The 19,233-nt window shown below is 38.1% G+C and overlaps 1 protein-coding gene across 2 annotated transcripts; it reads right to left on the bottom strand.

Annotated features, from left to right (window-relative positions):
- Positions 1–1,890: 1,890 nt before the first annotated feature.
- Positions 1,891–17,539, bottom strand: LOC139443404 (uncharacterized). Of its 2 annotated transcripts, none has more exons than XM_071224391.1 (8): positions 17,474–17,539; positions 15,455–16,957; positions 12,862–12,987; positions 9,794–10,229; positions 9,445–9,687; positions 8,474–8,619; positions 5,593–5,635; positions 1,891–3,451 (listed from the first exon to the last, which is right to left on the bottom strand). In XM_071224391.1, the coding sequence occupies exons 1-8, from the start codon at positions 17,535–17,537 to the stop codon at positions 3,400–3,402; spliced, it is 2,613 nt and encodes an 870-aa protein (XP_071080492.1). In that variant the 5' UTR covers positions 17,538–17,539; the 3' UTR covers positions 1,891–3,399. The 2 variants fall into 2 exon arrangements, with proteins under 2 accessions (XP_071080492.1, XP_071080493.1); XM_071224392.1 differs by having other exon boundaries at positions 17,358–17,530.
- Positions 17,540–19,233: the final 1,694 nt, after the last annotated feature.

Genomic DNA, 19,233 nt, shown 5'->3' on the forward strand with positions numbered 1-19,233 from the left:
TCCCAAACCGCATCGACCCCATAGGCAAGACATCCATATGACGGTGGACGGTACGATATTTATATAAATTATCATATTGTTACGTGAACGTTCTTTTTCATACAGGTGCACAAGTATATTCATCTATATTTCATGTCTTCACCCACACTGACAAGATACACATATATTGGCATTCTTGTTATCAATCTGTATAATCAGCGAGAACAGAAGGAACACGTACGTTATTTCCATATTGACCCGGGAGATGAACAGCGTGGAGATATTTATATTGAGCGGTAAACAACCTGATTAAGCATACAGCCACCCTATAACCGAGCAGATTATGTCCATGACCCGGGAGATCAACACTCATGTTTTCTCATTCATACTTAAGAGTTTATTATTTCTTCCTTTTCTCACTGTTTACTAAAACATAATAACTGTACCTACGTAGGTGATTGTATATAATGTATTTATTTCATCATCATGTGTAGCAAAATGCGGTTTTCTTAAAATTTACAGAAAACTGGTCAACTTGACGTTTGTACTCAACTGCTGTAGGAATGCAAGTTTCCATAACTTAGATTCTGGATGATAGTCATAAAAAAACACAACTTATGATGTAGGTTGGAGGAGGGGGTTGGGTTTAGTTGTTTCCTTAGACCAGACGTGCTCCTATGGTATTCTTTGAGACCGTACCAGTGTTGATGTTGACAAGAGTACAGGATCGATTGGTCCGAAACCAGGCTCTACAAAAAAGAGTTCAAACGGCGGATCACATTGCTCAAAACTTTCTTTAGGCTACTGGGGTACGAGTTACGGGTCAGGCGATAAGAAATCGTCAACATGCAGCTCGTATCCATGCTCGACGGCCACGTGTTCAATCGTCATACTGCAAACAGACATCAATGGTGTACACAACGTCGAAACTGGGGGAATCGTCGCTGGTCACGTGTCAAGTTTTGAAATGTTTGTTTGTTGTTTAACACCGCACTCAGCAATATTCCAACTATATGACATGCATCAACCAAGTCGGTGAGCCTGACCACCCGATCCCGTTAGAAAAACAAAAAATATAATCATAAAAACCACAGCAGCTCTTGAGAAGAATTCTGGATGCTGAATTGTGCCCCATGGCAAAACATAGCTTAGAGTAAGAGGATTGGTTTAAGGCTTCTTTGAACAGTATTACAGTTAGATCACAGGTGTCAGCTTGAAGTGGGAGGAAAGCCCGAAATGATGCAGGCATTAGATGTTTACCACCTTGGTGAAACGCACGAGCACGGGTATGGTGCTGACAAACACCGATTCAAATCTGGATTCAAACCCATGATCTAAGGCTTTTGGCACGCCTAAGGGGCGCAACACTGCATAGAGAACTATGCTGCCTTAGATGACTTGGCCACCAGTGCCTCCCTTTGAGCTTAGATGGCCCTTCAGTCAAGATGAGCTTAAAATTCCACTAAATAGAAACAGAATGGCAGGAACAAAGACACACAAAGATATTAGTCATGTGAAGGTGAGGGAAAGTTTGTACTACTGCATTATGACTGGTTACTTCACATAAATGCATAACGGTGTGATCTCCACCCTTACATTTGACTCATACACCTAATAAATGGGGAATACACACAACAGAATAAATACAAATATATACACTTGAAATAAAATTGTAATAGAAGCATTATCCAACAAAACATTAATGTAAACATTATACAGATACATGTGAACACACTGATAAATATAGATAAAAATGCTATAAATATGAACTCTCTAAAATAAATAATATTCAAACAATTTTTAAGGCACAAAAGGACTTTCATTGAAAAACTTAACGGAGACATCTCATTTTTGTCTCACACTATAGTCCATCCAGTCCCTGTTTTCAGTCACTTGTATTCTTTATGCATACGTGCATGTGTGGACACAAATAGAGGGTTAATAGTGCCAGCCTACTGATGCCATGCTGAAGTTTGGTATATCCCACTCACATAAGTTAGGCCGAACAGTCCTTGTTTTAGCCTCTAAATACTGAGTGCCAGGCGGAGTAAGAACAAGAACCATCTTTTTCACGTCATTTGGCCATGTGGTCGAACCACCAACTCTCCAGGCAGACATCTTATCCAGACCATGGAGGCGGTCCAATTACAATGTGTCACCTGGATGATTGTAACAGTTCTCTGACAGCATCAATTGTTTCTCCTTCAAATGTAATAAGGTGATATCAGAGACGCCAAATCTCTATCAAAAATACAACATAAACTATTTGAAATACATTTTGGATTGGTATTCAGGTTCCAGAAGCAAACATTCTGTTGGGTGTAATTGCTGCTTTTGAAAACATATTATACAGTCAGATGATACACCTATTCCCATCTGTTCGATGAAGCAGCCCTGTGCACCACACCTGGCAGGGTAACTATAACTTGTTCACCAAGCCCACGGCTCATACTGATACAGCTAGAATATTGCACAAAAAACATTCACTCAGTTATTTCTGGGACCATAAATTACTGTTGATCTAGAGTAACTGAGGGATATAACTGAAGACGCAACATGAGAGAGTCCTCTCCCATCCTTGCTCTCACACATCTCAGTGAAACAGAAATTAAACTAGGGAAACAACATGGAAAAGCCATATAAATAAATGTTCTGTAAAGTTGACAACCTCATTTCAACAAAAAACAATATCTGAGGTACCAAACATTATTATTTCATCTTGACAATGCAGGTGGTAAACCTGGACAACTGCTGCTGTTATGATTTAACATTGATGCACTGTGGCATGATTCATGATTCTCAGAATGTGCTCAGCGAGATGATGTACCATAGATATGACATATACGTGTACAATTGCAGTCTTGTAAATGTTCACTCTCATTTTCACTACAGATAACACAAAATCATATTATAACAATCAACTGATAACATATGATATCATTTAAAATCCAATAATGTTATCCACATACATGTATTCAATAATGAATGACTCATCTGATTCTAATATTCCTTAAACTTGGAAGAAATATAATAAAAATATACATTTGTTTTCCAATGTTGATGAAATTAAGTACCTTATCAACAAGACCTGTATTCCGTCTTGAACCAAGACAACAGTAACAAAGATAAACATTATCAATCATGGCCCTAAATCATTAATGTAAGAATCATAATCCAGGCAACATATCACAGGATGTGAGTGTTTGTTGTTTAATGCCACACTCAGCAATATTCCAGCAATATGACGGCGATCTGCAAATAATTGTGTCATCAGAGAATCCAGAGAATCCAGTGATTGATAGTATGAGCAGTGATATGCACTGTTGGAGAACATCAACACGCCATCCACAAAGTCATTGAGACTGATCACCTGATCCACTTAGGGATCCTGGCACAGGTTGACTTGAAGTCAAAGAGAGGTTAGTAGTCACTGTCATCATCATCTCCATCATCAGACCCTTCCTCCCTGTATCTGCAACATTAAAACATTACAGAATCAAAAGACCATCATCCAAAACATATTTTTTCATTAATCATTAATGAGAAAAAAATTAAAAACAAAAAGCACTGAAAGCTGGGGTCTAGAGACTAGGGCTCGGACAATACACCAACTGTGCAATCTGATACGCATCACGATACCTTGGTCACGATCTGATTTGTATCATGATACTTGCATCTGCTTTTATCTGTGGTGCATAAGCCATCGTTTTCATAGACTGGGTGGCCAAATACCTGACAGAGAGATGACAGTTGACAGTGTAAAGTATGGGGCAATGGATGAAAATATTTATGTTTTCACCACTAATTTGCACTAAGTACGTGATGCCTCAGTGTTTAATCCCACTGCTACTGTGGACTATAAGATTTATGAGTATGTTGTAATAGCATGTGTCACAAAACAAAATCTGTGGATTCAACGGATATGTGAAAAAATTCTCATTCCTGTTAATCTCAATACCGATACTCTTATTTCTTAGGGTACTGCTTTTAGTTTTTCTGTTTCTCATGATTTGTCTGACTCAAACAAAGAATTAAGAACTATTCCCCTTGAAAATCACTGTGTAAAATAGTATTTGTATATGATTAGGCCTATCTCATTACAATCGCCTGCCCAAAAGACATATTTTTTAAGCTACACATAGAGAAGGGGGTTGCAATTATCAGTTGATCGTCCTTACAAACAAAAACCGACTTAGAGAAAGTTGCATTGATCAAATGACTATCCTGAACAATAAAAACCTACTTAGAGAAGTAAGTTGCAATGGTCAAACAAATTATATCATTTACAATCCAATGATGTCATCCATTTATTCAACATACATAGATAAGCAGGTTTCAATGATCAAATGACCGTTCAAACTAATACAGTCAAGTAGGGCAGTGTTTAAGAATGAGATGACAGGAGAGATATAATTGATCATGGCCATATGTCACTAAATAAATAAGGAGCCAAGATGGAAGCATAGCGTTATTATCATCAGGGCTTCCGAAATTGTTTTCGAGCCATTGAGTATTTCCACACGTTATAATTCACATTGGATACTAACTATATTTTTACCCTCTTGGGACCAGTCTATTGGCTTTTGTAAGCTGATAATTAGACATTTTTTAAAAATAAAGTAATAATAACTTAAAATCAACAAATGTTCATGTGCTGCCCCACAGTGAATGAGTGATACATGTCTAAGTTACAAAAAGCAATACCGTATTCGACGTAATAAGCGCCCCGCTCTAATAAGCGCCCACGGCAATATTTGCTAATATATTGGCTAGTGAACAATCCCAATTAGCACCCCTTCCGATTGATCAATGAACACTTATTTATTCGTGTATAATATGCACTCTTGTGTTATATACTCTTAATTATGGGCAATTAAATCCTGGAAAATATATCTGTCGTGTATAATACGCACAGACTTTTCATTTGTTTCTTTTCAGGCTGTCACCATAAATCACGAAATTTATGATCTTTCAATTCTGTATTTTTTTCTCACCAAAATTCTTTTCAAATAAGAGCCCCCTATTTCTAATTTTGAGAGCGCCCTGGGCGCTTATTACGTTGAATTACAGTATGTGCAGCAACAAAAGATCAGTAAAGACATAACTATAGATTAGTTGAAAAAAGGGTCACTGCACAGTGTTGTCATACTATTGGGTTATCAAACTTCTTCATGTGTATTTGTACAAAAGCAACCCAAAATTAATTCAGCTGTGGTGATGTAGCTAGGATATATCAGCTATACTGGAGCTCTGATTAGCATACAAGTCTGTGCAAACTTCATTTGAATACAGTATCCCAAATTTATCTTTCTGCATCAACTTTTGTAGATTTTACTTTTGATATAGGCTGTCATAACTGTAGTTTAGCCGAAAAGAATGTTACCAGAGTCAAGCCTAATACACATAGCTTAAGTTGGGAACTGGGCATATACACACATCGTGTGAACTGGGCATATACACACACCATACATATCACAGAAGGAAATATCAACATGATCATGATCCAGAAATTATATCCTGTTGCCATCAACACTGTTGCCAATTACATGTCAAGTGTCAAGTGTATACAGTGCGACAAACATAGAATTGACAAAACTATTGTAGACAACTTACCCGTCATAACCATCATTGCCATTGTAACCTGTACCCATTTTATCTGAAACAAAAAAATCAAAGTTGAGGTGAGGTGAAATAAGGTTTAACGTCACGTTCAAGATTATTGCACTTACTGTATTGGACGTAATAAGCGTTCCGCTCTAATAAGCGCCCACAGCGATTTTTGCTAAAATGTAGTGATTAGTTAAAAATCCCAATTAGCGCCCCTTCCGATTGATCAATGTTCACAAGACTTATTTATTCGTGTATAATATGCACTCGTGTGTTATATGCACCCTTAATTATGAGCAACTAATTCCTCAAAAAATATCTGTCATGTATGATATGCACATACTTTTCTTTTGTATCACTTCAGGCTGTCCGTATAAACCACAAAGTTTACGAACTTTCAAATTATATTTCTAATTTTGAGGGCGCCCTGGGCGCTTATTACGTTGAATACAGTATGTAGCCCTGTGCATGCCCATGTATGGCTGCTTGTACTGGTCTGGAATAACTGGTTTTCTAGTGCCAGCCTGATGAGGTACCATGCTGTAGCTTAACATGGCAACCCACTCAAGACACAGAATAATGACTGAGCAAAATCTTTGTTTTATCTCGTAAAAGATTACTGAGTGCCAGGGAGAGTGACAAGTACCATCTTTTAACCTCCATTGGTGTGATGCAGCCAGGGGATTGACTTGCCGACCTTCTGCTCTCTGGGCAGACACTCTACCCACTAAACCATGGAGTTCGTCCAATTAAAGTAAAGTAAAAAAATATTTCACACATATGCATACACAAAGTATGATAAGAACCTGTTCTGTAAACTATATATGATACAGATACATGATACTGAGCCTGAGTGGCCTAGTAGTCACAGTGTTTGCTTATCACACTGAAGACCCCAGTTCAATTCCCTACATTGGTACAATGAATGAAGCACATTCCTAGTGTTCCTTTGAGTGTTCATAATGTTGTAATATTCTACACACTCACTCAAATATATGTATGTACACAGATTTATGGCAGGACTCTAATCTGTAGCATATTCTCAGATCCGTGGCAAGACTCTCATTGCTATGTGAAGTCACGTTTGCAATAATATCTCATCCGTGAATGGACAATCAGTTCAATTGTTTTATGATGTCATGCTTGAGATGACATTAGTGATTACTACAAGTCACTGTACAACAGAAGCTTCACTGCTGAGAGAAGTAATCTGGATGATGAAAATGAAGTACATGAATAGTGTACAAAAGTTTTTGCCACTGCTATACTGGTAAAATGTACTGTAAAATATTACCTAACAATATCCAACATAAAAATATAATTATATCAGAAAGATTTCAGCACTGAAATATTTGCGATTGTAAGATTTACATTATTAAGAATCAACAGCAAATTCACGACAAATATAAAATGAAGAAATAAAAAATAAGTTGGACTAATGCAATCTATGGATCCCTAAAAAAAAACATCTGCGAAAAAAGGTATTTATTAAGAAATTCCAACATATTATTATGTTTACACAGGATGAACGATTTATGTAATTTCTTGCTCTTCCCCTAATTATTAATATTAACGCATAATACATTGTTACAAATTAGATTGTCCCATTGTACAAATTAGATTCTCCCATTGTACAGTTTGCAGACAACCTGGTCCAAGCGAAGGACTACTCCCCTCAAGAGGGCAAAGCATTTTTTTTCAGACCCAATCAAGTAAAGAATAAAGGAATTACTGGGTTTGGCAGTAGATTTTGGAGGAAGGTTATCATTTTCTTTACAAAGCAAACAAACACCAGGAGAATGTACCAGGTGGAAGAAAGCAAAAGTGGTTCGATTTGTACAGGCAGCCGATACAAGAGAGGGGCATATGAAAGAAAAGAACAGACCAAGTGTTAACAATTACATGAATATTGTGTCATGCATTTTATGTAAATACATGTCTATGAATAATAAATGATGTTTCGTTGATATAAGTAGAAGTCCGACAAATCGTCAGATTATTAAATATAGTACACCATGAATTCTTCTGAGCTTCTATGGTTTCATGAAACAAGAGAATGGTGATGGTGGCCACACAAGTTTAGCGCTATCGAAATTGCCAATTATTAATATTATGTAATAATCTGCCATAGATCTGAGTAAACACCAATATCTGCCCTATTTGTGGAATCTGCCATAGATCTGAGAATCTGCCACGGATCAGAGTCCTACCATAGATCTGAGTCCCACATATATATTGCTGGTTTTACTGAATAGCTGAAGCTGCTGACTAATATAACTTTTGCTAGTGTGTAGGGTATTATGACACTTGTATCAATATACCGGTATATCTAAATCATAATTCCTTCCTAATATTGACCAACATTTTTATAGTTGAGGTAGACATTGCTTATTTCCTTTAGACTAAGTTTCATTGGAATAGCTGTAGAATAAAAATTAGTAAAGATGAATTTGGGAAGTGATCTAAAACACCCCAAACAACACATTTCCTTCCTTTCGTGCTAATTTTTTATATACAATACCACCAGTAGTTTTACTTTTCAGTTTTACTTCAACCCCCTAACTGATGGTTTTGAAAAACAATCTGTAAACCAAGTCACAAACAATGACTTTTGCAATCCTCATTGACAGTCTCAAAGTCTAAATAGCCAAAGTTATTTACATAAATCTTTTCAGTTTGAAAAAATTGTCTTTGCTGCTGCTAAGGTTTTCTTCAAAGTCAGGAAGATGACATGACTCCCACAAACCTGATGTGAAGAAGGATACTTCCATTCCTCAATTCCATCCTCAATCAACCAGTGTATTATATGCCTGATGACTGTTGAAAGTATAAGTATGATGACTGATGCTATTTCAAGCTTGATGAATGATGCTACTACAGTACTTACATTCCTGTACATGTTTCCTGGGGTCGTACTTGAGAGAGTGGATGTCTGCATCCGGGTGATCCTTCAGATATTGTGCCTTGGCCTCCTCGGCTGCCTTCTCCATCTCTTCCAAGTGGATTTTTTTGGCATCCTCAGTGTTGCTGCATCTGTGGACAGACACAAATATTCAGTATCTTAAAGTCACCAGTAACTTTTTTTTATCAAATTAAAGAGTACCGTACTACATTTTTACCACAAAAAAGCCTTGAGAGCTTGAAACAATGGTGAGTAAGGGAGACAGCTTATTTGTGGAGTAAAGTTTCTTTTCATGAGGTAAAATTATACAGGGTCCAGGGGAAATGTAATCCCTTATACCCATCATGACGAAGACAGGCTGCACATGACTTTCTGGAGAATACATCCCTTATACCCCGCTCCAAAGCAAAAACCTGCACACTTTTCTTTTTCGGAATCAATAAGTCACGTGACACAGTACAAGTTAATCAAGCTCATATCAAACAGCTGTTTTCCATCAATTTGGAATTTGTTTTAATTCTTTTACAATGGCAGATTAAAACATGTCAGGAGAGAAATTTGTTGTAGCAGTATCATTTAGGGTACATGCAGTTTTATGAGTCTATCATTAGGTTTTATACCACTTGCCTCTGGCTCACAGGACAACACCTTACCCAGGATGCATAAAACCACATATACCCTGTGTGATACTGCTACAACTTAAAATGGAGCTAAGGTGGTATTACAAATATGAAGTCTCCATACTGAGAATAATAACTGAATAATTTCCAATTCATTTGATTGCCGTGGTGGCCATATTGAAAATCGGATCCAAATCTCTTGAACATTTCTGGTGTCAAGTGATTTCTGGGGAGAAAATGTTAACAGATGGCTCCACTGCCGCCAATAGACACCAGACAAGCAGTCAGGTGAGCTAGAACTGGGCTATAGCAAAAAGATGAAAACATGATGTTTACCTGCCACCATTAAAGTGATCATAGTCTATGTCTGGTTCTCGGCAAACGTAGCAACTGGTGGCACCACAAGAACATGTCATCTTGTTGCAACCAGAATCCTTGAAAAACCTCTTCTTGCAACGATGACAGGTTCTCAACATGGCCTCCGAGATGCGGTTCTCGATGTAGGTTCTCATGCTGGTCTCCCCTTGCTTCTCCACCTCCTCACACTTCAGTGGCACATGATTGGGTTCCTTGCACAGTCTGGAAAAATAATTCTCATCATCAACATGAGTTGAGTTAGGGAAATGAAATAATGAAATTATGTCAGTATTTATAACGAAAATAAACCCGAGATGAAAATACCGACCTGCATGTCTCCTTGAGACATTCTGAGTTGAGGCATTTGAATACTTTATCACTGGGGTTGGCCATAATGGTGGCAAAATTACAGAATGGGCACGAGACCAGATCAGGAATTTCAGCCATTCGAATCTCCTCTTCCTGTAACCGTGACAACATTCTTGAGAACATTGCTGATGTGAGGACTTCCTGCAGGACTGTCAGTGGAATGTCATACTCACATTCCCCTGTCAAGCAGGGGAATTTTGTCTTCCCTTCACCAAGGGCGGACTCCGTAGATCGGCGGATACATTCTCGACAGAAGAGATGGCCGTCTGCACAGGCAGACAAGTCCTCAAACAGAAGTTCATCATCAAAACAACATCCACATTCATAAAGTTCTCCTTTTCTTCTTGCAGCTGCAAGTTTCCTTTTCCTATCCAGCTCAATCTTCAGGAAATGATCTGTAAAAGCAACAATAACCATTGTCTACATTATGCAATCATAAAACACAAAACTGATATAAATTGTATATTTATACTTATCCTACTCACACAATGCATGTCCCATTCTTCTTTTGATCCAAAGTGGAAATGTGCCAAAACAAAGGGCAATCATCTTTCTGGAGAATGGGCTTGAGAAAACCTTGAAGTGGTTGCAGGTGGAGACTGAGAATTTGTTGCCACTGACGCAGAGAAGGTGTTGAATCTTCATCCAACGATCCTGGGGCATGAACATCTTGCCTACGTTTTTTTGAGTTGACAATCAAACCGAGTTGATGAAGAAGATGCTGCGTAAAGTTTAGGTGTATGAGATGAATGCCTGAATGCAGTCGTCTATGTATGATTTGAGGACGATGCCGTGAAGGTGTAGGAATTTGATGATAAGACTATTTAGGCGGGTAAATAGCCACGGTGCTGAAGAAGATTTTCATTGAAAATGAGCGAGAGTTGAAAGCTGTCTTTCTTCAGGACCGTTGTCAGAGCTGTGCCCAGACAATCTAGCAATTCTTTGCCAGTAACAAATTTATAGCATCTGTGAGAACCAGAAGCTGACTGTCTGGATATAGGCATTTAAGAGGCTTGTACATTAGAGGAGGCGTCACAATGAAGGGTATATGATACCAAGTTTGTAGAAGACGTAGTACGGGATGGCCCAAATCTTTTGCGAATAGGCCCAATTATCCGTTGATGGGTGATGGAACCACAGGAACAGTTGTTCTGATGAAGTAACGAGTCATTTAGAGGTCGTATTTCCTGATCTTTGAGATTCGCTGGCACTTTTCAGTGGGGAGAAAGATATGGTATGTCCGCTTCATCTGCCACCATGTTGTCCTTGGTGACCATGTCCCCGGCCGCAAGAGGAGCTGGACCTGTTACTAAGAACCTCACAGAGTCTGACTGAGTAGGAGTGAAGGCCGGTCGTGAATGATCCTTCTCTTCGTCGATTCGAGTTCCGCAACAGAGCTGTGGAAGATACATTATCCGCCAAATGACAAGACTTCACAAGCTGATCACCATCAGGGGATCATCAATCCTCATGAGAACTCTCTTGAAAACGAGACCCTCGTGAATCTTGATCAAGTGAAGAGTCCAACAAGTCTGATCAGTAATCCTGTGATGACTGCTCTCCAGGAGAACGACAAATAGGGGATCTGGAACATCTAGGAGTAGACGGGGAGCAACGAGAAGTAACTGTAGACGGTGTAATCAAAGCCACAGTCTTAGGGATGCCCTAAGGCTGAAAAAGCTTGACATTATTAGCAACAGAAGACGAGGGCGACGAAAAAACAATACTGTCTCAGGAAGACTTCCTAGCTTTTAGAGGGATCGTGGCAGACTGTGAAGAAAATACAGGCTCAGTCAGATCTAAATTGCTGAAAGAACTATCCGTACATACTAATTTGTATTTTGGTTTGCCAAAGCTGATGAGTGTAAATTCTTCATAATAGACAGAGTGGTTTAGATTGAGGTGTCTTCTGTCAAAAAACTATCGGATACATCATACTTGGCGACAAATAATATGGGACGTGCGGGGCTCAATGAATCCCCAATCATTGAAGGTGTGGATAGTTTTGCCGATCTTCAAAGGAATTTTTATAGATTTTGTCAATTTTTCAGTAGATATAGAGAGCATGTCCTGCTCCAGATGCCGACACTTATGAAGGTATATACTGAAGATTCAACAGGCAAGTCAAACACTGAGCACAGCGCGCAGATATGCAACAGCACCCACAACAGTCTGAACAAACATCGTGCAGGACAGATGGAGAGAAGATTCATCTGCAAGTTAGACATCTGGGACGATGTGTGGACTGTCAGTCCATGATGAAAAACACGACCAAGAACAAGATGAACACTGGAAAAATTTGAAGAGGGCAAATGTGAAAAAGAGAAAAATACAATGGATTCCCCTGGTGTAAACACATCACCACATCATGGTGAATAGAAAGAGAATGAGTTGGCTTGGGAAGGTCAGCGCGTGTAGGTTGATCAGCATGAAAAGTGTGCATGACCCAGATGTTTGGGAGGTGACTATGGTGATGCTGGATGGGTTCGGGTGAACCTTTGTTTAGGCACGTTTCACTTAGGATCGAGAGAAGAATGAGAAATGCATAGTGCGAGATAGGATAAGCTTAAAAATTGACAATTGTGAAGAATCTCCCTATAAATAGGACAGATACATCAAGCTTTTATAGCAAATATCTTGATAGCGTAAATTCAGTTATTATTTTACACATAAAAAAATAGTTCGCTGAAAATATATTTCACTCAGTTATGTTTTAATTTATTAGTTATTTTTATTTATTGGGATCATTGAAATAGTCATAGTACTATAGCAAATCTGTAAACCAATATTCAATAGATTCCTGACTTTTGACACATTTAAAATAACTGGTTATTATTTCTATCTGAAAGTTCTTGAAAAAAGTAAAAAAACAACAAGTATTACAAGTTTAAAAAAACCTCAAAAATAGTGTGACAGCACTGAAGCTCACATGTATATGTAGTTGACAGCTTGAAATGGCTATAAATGGGTAATACACTATGGCTGCTGAGACGGTCAAATTGAGGGCACATGTGTGTGAAGTTTTACCTTTGATTCTCTGTTCATTTTGTGAGTAAATCAGTTCATGGTAGAATCTCTCATCTGGCTCATCTGGGAAAGACAAACGCTTTGTTCGAGGTTCTTGTCTCAGTTTCTTTGTGACAAAATGTTCCTCTGCAGAAACAAAACATAAACAATCTAAATGAAGGATGCGTGGGTATTGGGCCAATCAGAAGTGAGCTTTCTAAAACATTTTGGGTTCATTTCTTTATCACCTCAATTCAGATATTTGTAACAATAAAAAAAAACACAACACAAATATTCTTCAATCATACTCGCTTCCAATGACTCTTTTAAGTTTGGAATATCACATTTTCTTCAAAATTGATGCTGACATTTAGTAATAGGATCTTTGTCATGTTAGTTATTACACAAGGGGAAACCTCTGTCCATGCCAAACCGGATGTTTTCTCCCAGGACAGTAAAAATTGTGACTTAACCAATGCACATTGAGCATGGTTTAGGCAACTTTCTAGCCCTTTTACTTAATACTTTGAACCAAATCTAACTTATATCATGCACCGAAGGTCTTCCAGATCACAATCATTATTGTTATTATATACAACACTCAATAATGTGTTAACTATTTCTTACTTTACTTTTGGGGTCATCTGGCGCGATAGCGACAGGTAAAAACCCAGGAACTTTTCAGCGTAATAACAAAAATACTTCATACCAGCCTAATTTTGTATCAATTTTAGCTTTATTGGGCTATTTTAGGATTGGTATCAATGTATTACTTTTCTGTAATGTGTATATTCCACGATATTTAACAAAACAAAAACTGTATGAGTTCATGGTATATGTTTAACATTGCCTAGGTTGACGATTTCTTCAAAAAAGCTAACTGTAGTTGTGATTGACACCTACTAGGATAAGGCTAGTATGTTAAATGAGGAAGAAATCTGATAAAAAAGAAAGTAATTGGTACAAGTAAAATTGATACCACGTGGATTCTCAAAAAAACCTCAAAGGATTTGCTTGAATTTCTACAATCCCAGAACAGAACCAAGTTCAATTATGTCAAAACATTTAATTTTTCAAGTTTCCCACATAAAACTCCAACATAAGAAACTAAAGACTAAAACTTCATTCCTTGATCCATGAGGCATGCGTTATGATTCATGAGGTGTGGTGACCATAGTTACCTATCTTCAGAGGATCAGGACAATTTTGTCTAAATTAAACCATATGGCATCTTAGGTTTATTGAGAAAACAACATGTGAAATGCTGGACTTTCTAATTTATAACATCCATGTGAAATAAGAGGGTAAGGCACTTAGACAAAAATTAGGCATCCCCACGGGCAACTGTTTCTTTGAGCATATAAATCAGAATTTCTGCTTGGGTTGGAAAAATCAAAACAAGGACATTTGGCCAAGACGTTAAGCTTAAGTTAAAAACCTACTGCAACTTTTGCCTAATGTATTGTAGGTATCTTCCCACCTAGTAATAACCTCTTGGGAGGTTCACCATTTCACATTTTCAATAATATCTCATGCAGCGACTGCTTTGGCCAGCAGTCGTGTACATGAATAGGCTTTACAACTGCCTTGTTATAAAATGCCAGATGTGTTCAAATCAAAGTAACTTTCTTCTACCATCTACCTAGACAGTATTATTCCAACGACTTTCACAGAATAGAGTTGTTCATGCAGCCAACTACCATCAACTCATACAGTTTTTGTTTTGTTAAATGTGTCGGAATTTATTCATCACACAAAGGTATTACATTGATACAAATCTTAAAATAGCCCAATAAAGCTAAAATTGACACTAAATTGTGCTGGTATGAAGTACTTGTGTTGTTCTTACGCTGAAGAGCACCTGGTTTGGAACTCGTTGCTATTGTGCCAGGTGAAAAGTAAGAAATATTGAACTTAATATTGAGTGTTGTACTTCAATACTATGATTGTGGCCTGGAAGCTCTTCGGTGCATGATGTAAGTTAGACGTGGTTCAAATTAATCAGTAAAAGGGCCAAGAACTTGCCTAAACCATGCTTTATGTGCTCGGGTGAATCAAATTTTACTGTCCAGCGAGAAAATGGTTGTTACTATCTACCAACATCCGTAATGATTATGAGTAATATGTCAGAAAATATAAAGACACACAATTTTTAGAAGATTTTCTTGCCATTTCAAAAAGAAACATTCAATGGGAATAGCTTTAATACTTCAAATAAACTCTGGAAAGTCATCAAAATTGTCACATTTTGATTATGGTTATAGTAAACTATGTTCAAAATGAACACACTTATAACAAATAGGTGGATATAACGATCTTAATTTTTGGTCTCGGCCATTTGCTGTATATATGCTGCATATATGCTTACAATGAACTACAGTTATAACAACCTGAAATCAGTGGCCCCTTTGAGTTTGTTATAATCATAGTTTACTGTAATTTCAAAATAATGCAGGTATATAGGTCTTCGTTTTTAGAAAAAAAATGTGGGAAAGCCACTTTAAAATTAGGTTAATGTGTTTAGGCCTAATAATAGTACCGTTCCTGCACATGATGAAGTTGATGAATGTGTCAGAAACTGGAATAATTGGCATAATGTAGTCAACATCATTACCTTCCAAAGACGCTTTTAATCCTTTAAATTCCTGGAGGGCTGGTGCCAAATGAAAATTGTTTTTATCTAATACTTTCTTCAAGTAACCATCTTTGAACCATTCAAACTCATTTTTGACATATGCAAGGCAGTGTTCTTTATAATTGTCACTCATATTTGTGTCTGTCTTTGAGAAATATTCCACTGGATCTGGAAATTTGGATAAGAAGTTTTCCATGTCAAATTTTAAATTCTTAATCTGTCTTTGTTTAGCAATCTTCTGTTGCTTATCCAACATATCTTTCAATTTTGGATAGTTCCGTTTTTCAAACATTTGTGCTGCCAAATTTTTCACTCTCTCTGCATCATTTGCCTTTTCTTCCAGCTGTTCAAACAGATAGTTAGGATCACAATCTGGGAATATTTCCCGCAGTTGGTCAACCTCCCCTTCAAGGCTACAGGCACCTTGAAAAGCTGGTTTCATTGGAGTTACCTCCCCTCCATCACTGGAAACTGATAGAGATGTGCTGAGGCTTCCTCTGGTTGAACGTAGAATTTCCTCTATGACAAGTTGGACTCTATCCTTTTTATCATGGTGAGCTTCTATATATGCATAGATTTCGTTCCTGTCCATTTCAGGAAACATCTTAGCTACCTTTCTCATGTCCAAGAAAACTGGATCATTTCTCAACTGTGGATCATTTGGTAAAGAATCATCCTTTTTCAACACAGGCTTGTCAACAACTTTTGTCAACTGATCAACCACTTTCTGAACTCTGTCACCATGGCTACTAAAAGACTCCAGCAAGGTGTAAACCTGATCAGGATTTGCTGCTGGGACCTTAGTGATCACCTTCTGAACCTCATCAAACAGGTCCACTTCATTGGAAGCTCCAGCGGTATTCTTCAAATCCTGGAGAAACAGATTAGCAACAACATCTGTCCGGTCAGCAGCATCAGCATGCCTTTCCAGGAGAACATTAATTTCAGCAGGATTTAATTTCATAGATGCAGCAACTTGCTTGACTTTGTGAACCACAGATTTCACATCCTCATAGAGAGTTTGCTTTGAAGCAGTTTCTCCTTTGGTTCCAAGGGCTTCATCTGTCCCTAAGTCGTTATCTGGTGGATTGTCAAGTAATTCTGTTGTCACAATGTCCATTCGGTTTGGGTTTTTTCTCTGTGATGCAAGTTTGTCATAAACTGCCGACACGTTAACATTGGGCACCACAGATGCAATCACCTCAGCATCACGTTGAACTGATGCAATTTTGACAATGGCTGGCTTATCATCTTGTGTCCCATCTGATGTTCCTCCATTTGCAACAGTAACTGCAGTTCCGTTTGTTGTAACTCCACTAGGTGATCCTGCCCTATTATTTCCACCTTCCAAAGAACTGTTATTGACATTTACTTTAGCTTGTTTGGTGGGTGTGGCATTCACATCTGTGTCAATGTCATTCAGATCTGACGCTGACCTCTTCAACGTTGTCTTGCTTTCCATCTTTTGTTTTGTTTTAATGCCTGTCAAAAATGTAGAAAAAAACAATTTGACAAATTTGTTCTCTACATTTCTTTTGGTCACAACAAATTATCAGCATCATACCTCTTTGGAGAATCATTAATTAGGTAACTAGGGACATACTATTTCATGTAATCTTCAAGCGGGCCTGTCATATTCTTTAAAGCATATAATTCTCATGTAGTCACGGCACAGGATCTTTTTTTTCTGTTTGACGTTACAATTTTTGTTTCTAAATACAGAGGTCTAGATATTTTTTCAAAATATAGTGATCGGCGTGATTAACACTTTAGATGGACTTCTTACATCAAACATAGTATGACATAACTCAACGTTCGTTATTTGGAAAAAAAGTACGTGTGTTCTTGACAATAAACAAGCGAAAATGAGCAATTGTTTTACTAATTGGTGACGTCCTTTTTCTACAGTTTGAGTTGACGTCTCTGGGCAGTTTTATTCCTTCATGGCTATGTCTAGTTAATAAGTGCGTGGCACACAAGTGTCGACGCCTCACGCACCGGTTATCAACGTTTCGTAATTCAACTGGAAAACGTATATGAACTGAACTGCAGGTTCCGACATGTTAGTTCCTCAAAGGGAGGTAAGCGAGTGAATTCATGTCATAACGTAAACCACTAAAAATATCAACACGACACGGAAGCTGGCCGATTTGGTAGAACTTGTGCTTAAGCTATGAGGAAAATCCTCTGTTCGCAATAGTTCTTGTCATCAATACTCCCATAAAAAGTATTCGCTGTGTTTCAACCCATGTTGTCGTAACACATAATTATGTCGAAGTGAGATTGGGTGAATACAATAATTTAGAATGCACTTCTGCACTATTTTAAAACTGGGACACAAACTTGTGACAATGGCATGTCCCAAAATAAAAAGTGTATAGAAACGCTCATTAAAGCTGGCCAAGCTTAGATAAACATGCTCATACATGCATACATGAAATTAGCACAAAAAATGAGTACCATATTCAGGGAAAACGGGGCATAATGTACACCACACGTAATTGATTTAAGTAAGATACATGGTGTCCACGTGTAGTTTTATTCACTGATAATTTAACTTATGAGCATACATTTGCTATTGCATTTAGAGACAACCTTCTCATAATTTATCTGTAAAGTAACTTGTTACATATATCAAAGGAGAAAGGGAGGGTTGACATGTTTCGTGGGACATGGACACCGTGACTTAGGCAATCTTACAATTGATCAGTTTGTCCAGCTGATAAACCAAACGGATAAAAAAATGTTCTTCCTTTCCGTTTAAAGTTATTTTGTGGAGAAGCTGTTATAAAACAATAAAGACATGGCAAGAGTGAAAAGGTTCATATACTTGGTTGATGTAATTGTGTAAGTTACAAGGAAACTATGGCCCAGTATTGAAATACTCCACACTTCAAACCGCCATGCTAGGTGTAAAAGAGCTAACAGTGATATCACATAGCTGAGAGGTGTCTTTAGACTACAGATAATTTAATTTATTTGAAAGAATATGAAGTGGTAAACACATTGCGGCTGTCTTGATTTGATCTGCATATAAGATACGACACTTAATCCCACAAAAGCCATGTATAATAAAAGTAACATTATATTATAGCTGCCAAATTGAGAGGTGATGTGATGAGGTGAAATGGGGTTTAAGGTCGCGTTCAAGATTGTTGCACTTATATAGCGACGTGCATGCATGCGTGTGTGTATGTGTGTGTGTGTGTGTGTGTGTGTGTGTGTGCGTGCGTGCGTGTGTATGTCTGCTTGTACTAGTCCCGACTAATGCCGATTTTATAGTGCTAGCCCAAAGAGATACCATGCCGCAGTTTAACATGAAAACCCCACTCAGACACCACAGTATACTGACTCCGAGCCGACCAGTCCTTGTTCTGTTCCCTTTATGACGAGGGCTAGGAAGGGTAACAGAAGTACCATCTTTTAACGTCTGTTGGTATGACGTGGCCAGACGTCACGACCTCCTGAACGCAACATGCCACCGTTCGTTTTCCCCTTCGGCGGCCAAAACCATGTCTCTGAACTAACAATTTGTAACTGTCTTTCTGGTGCATAAGGTGTGATGAGATCGGCAGGGTAGGATGGGGCAAGGTGTTCACACATCTGTAGGTGATGGTCATGATCTTATATTAAATCCTTGCTTCGATGGGCAGCCAGTGTGATGACATCGTGACTGATGTAATCGATACCGTCTTGCCACATCTGCTAACCAAACGCACTGCAAACTTCTGGATTCTCTGAAATTTTGTGAGTATGCC

The sequence above is a fragment of the Haliotis cracherodii genome, unplaced genomic scaffold (genome assembly GCF_022045235.1).
Source record: "Haliotis cracherodii isolate W230 unplaced genomic scaffold, xgHalCrac1.p SCAF_5, whole genome shotgun sequence".
Lineage (NCBI taxonomy): Eukaryota > Metazoa > Mollusca > Gastropoda > Lepetellida > Haliotidae > Haliotis > Haliotis cracherodii.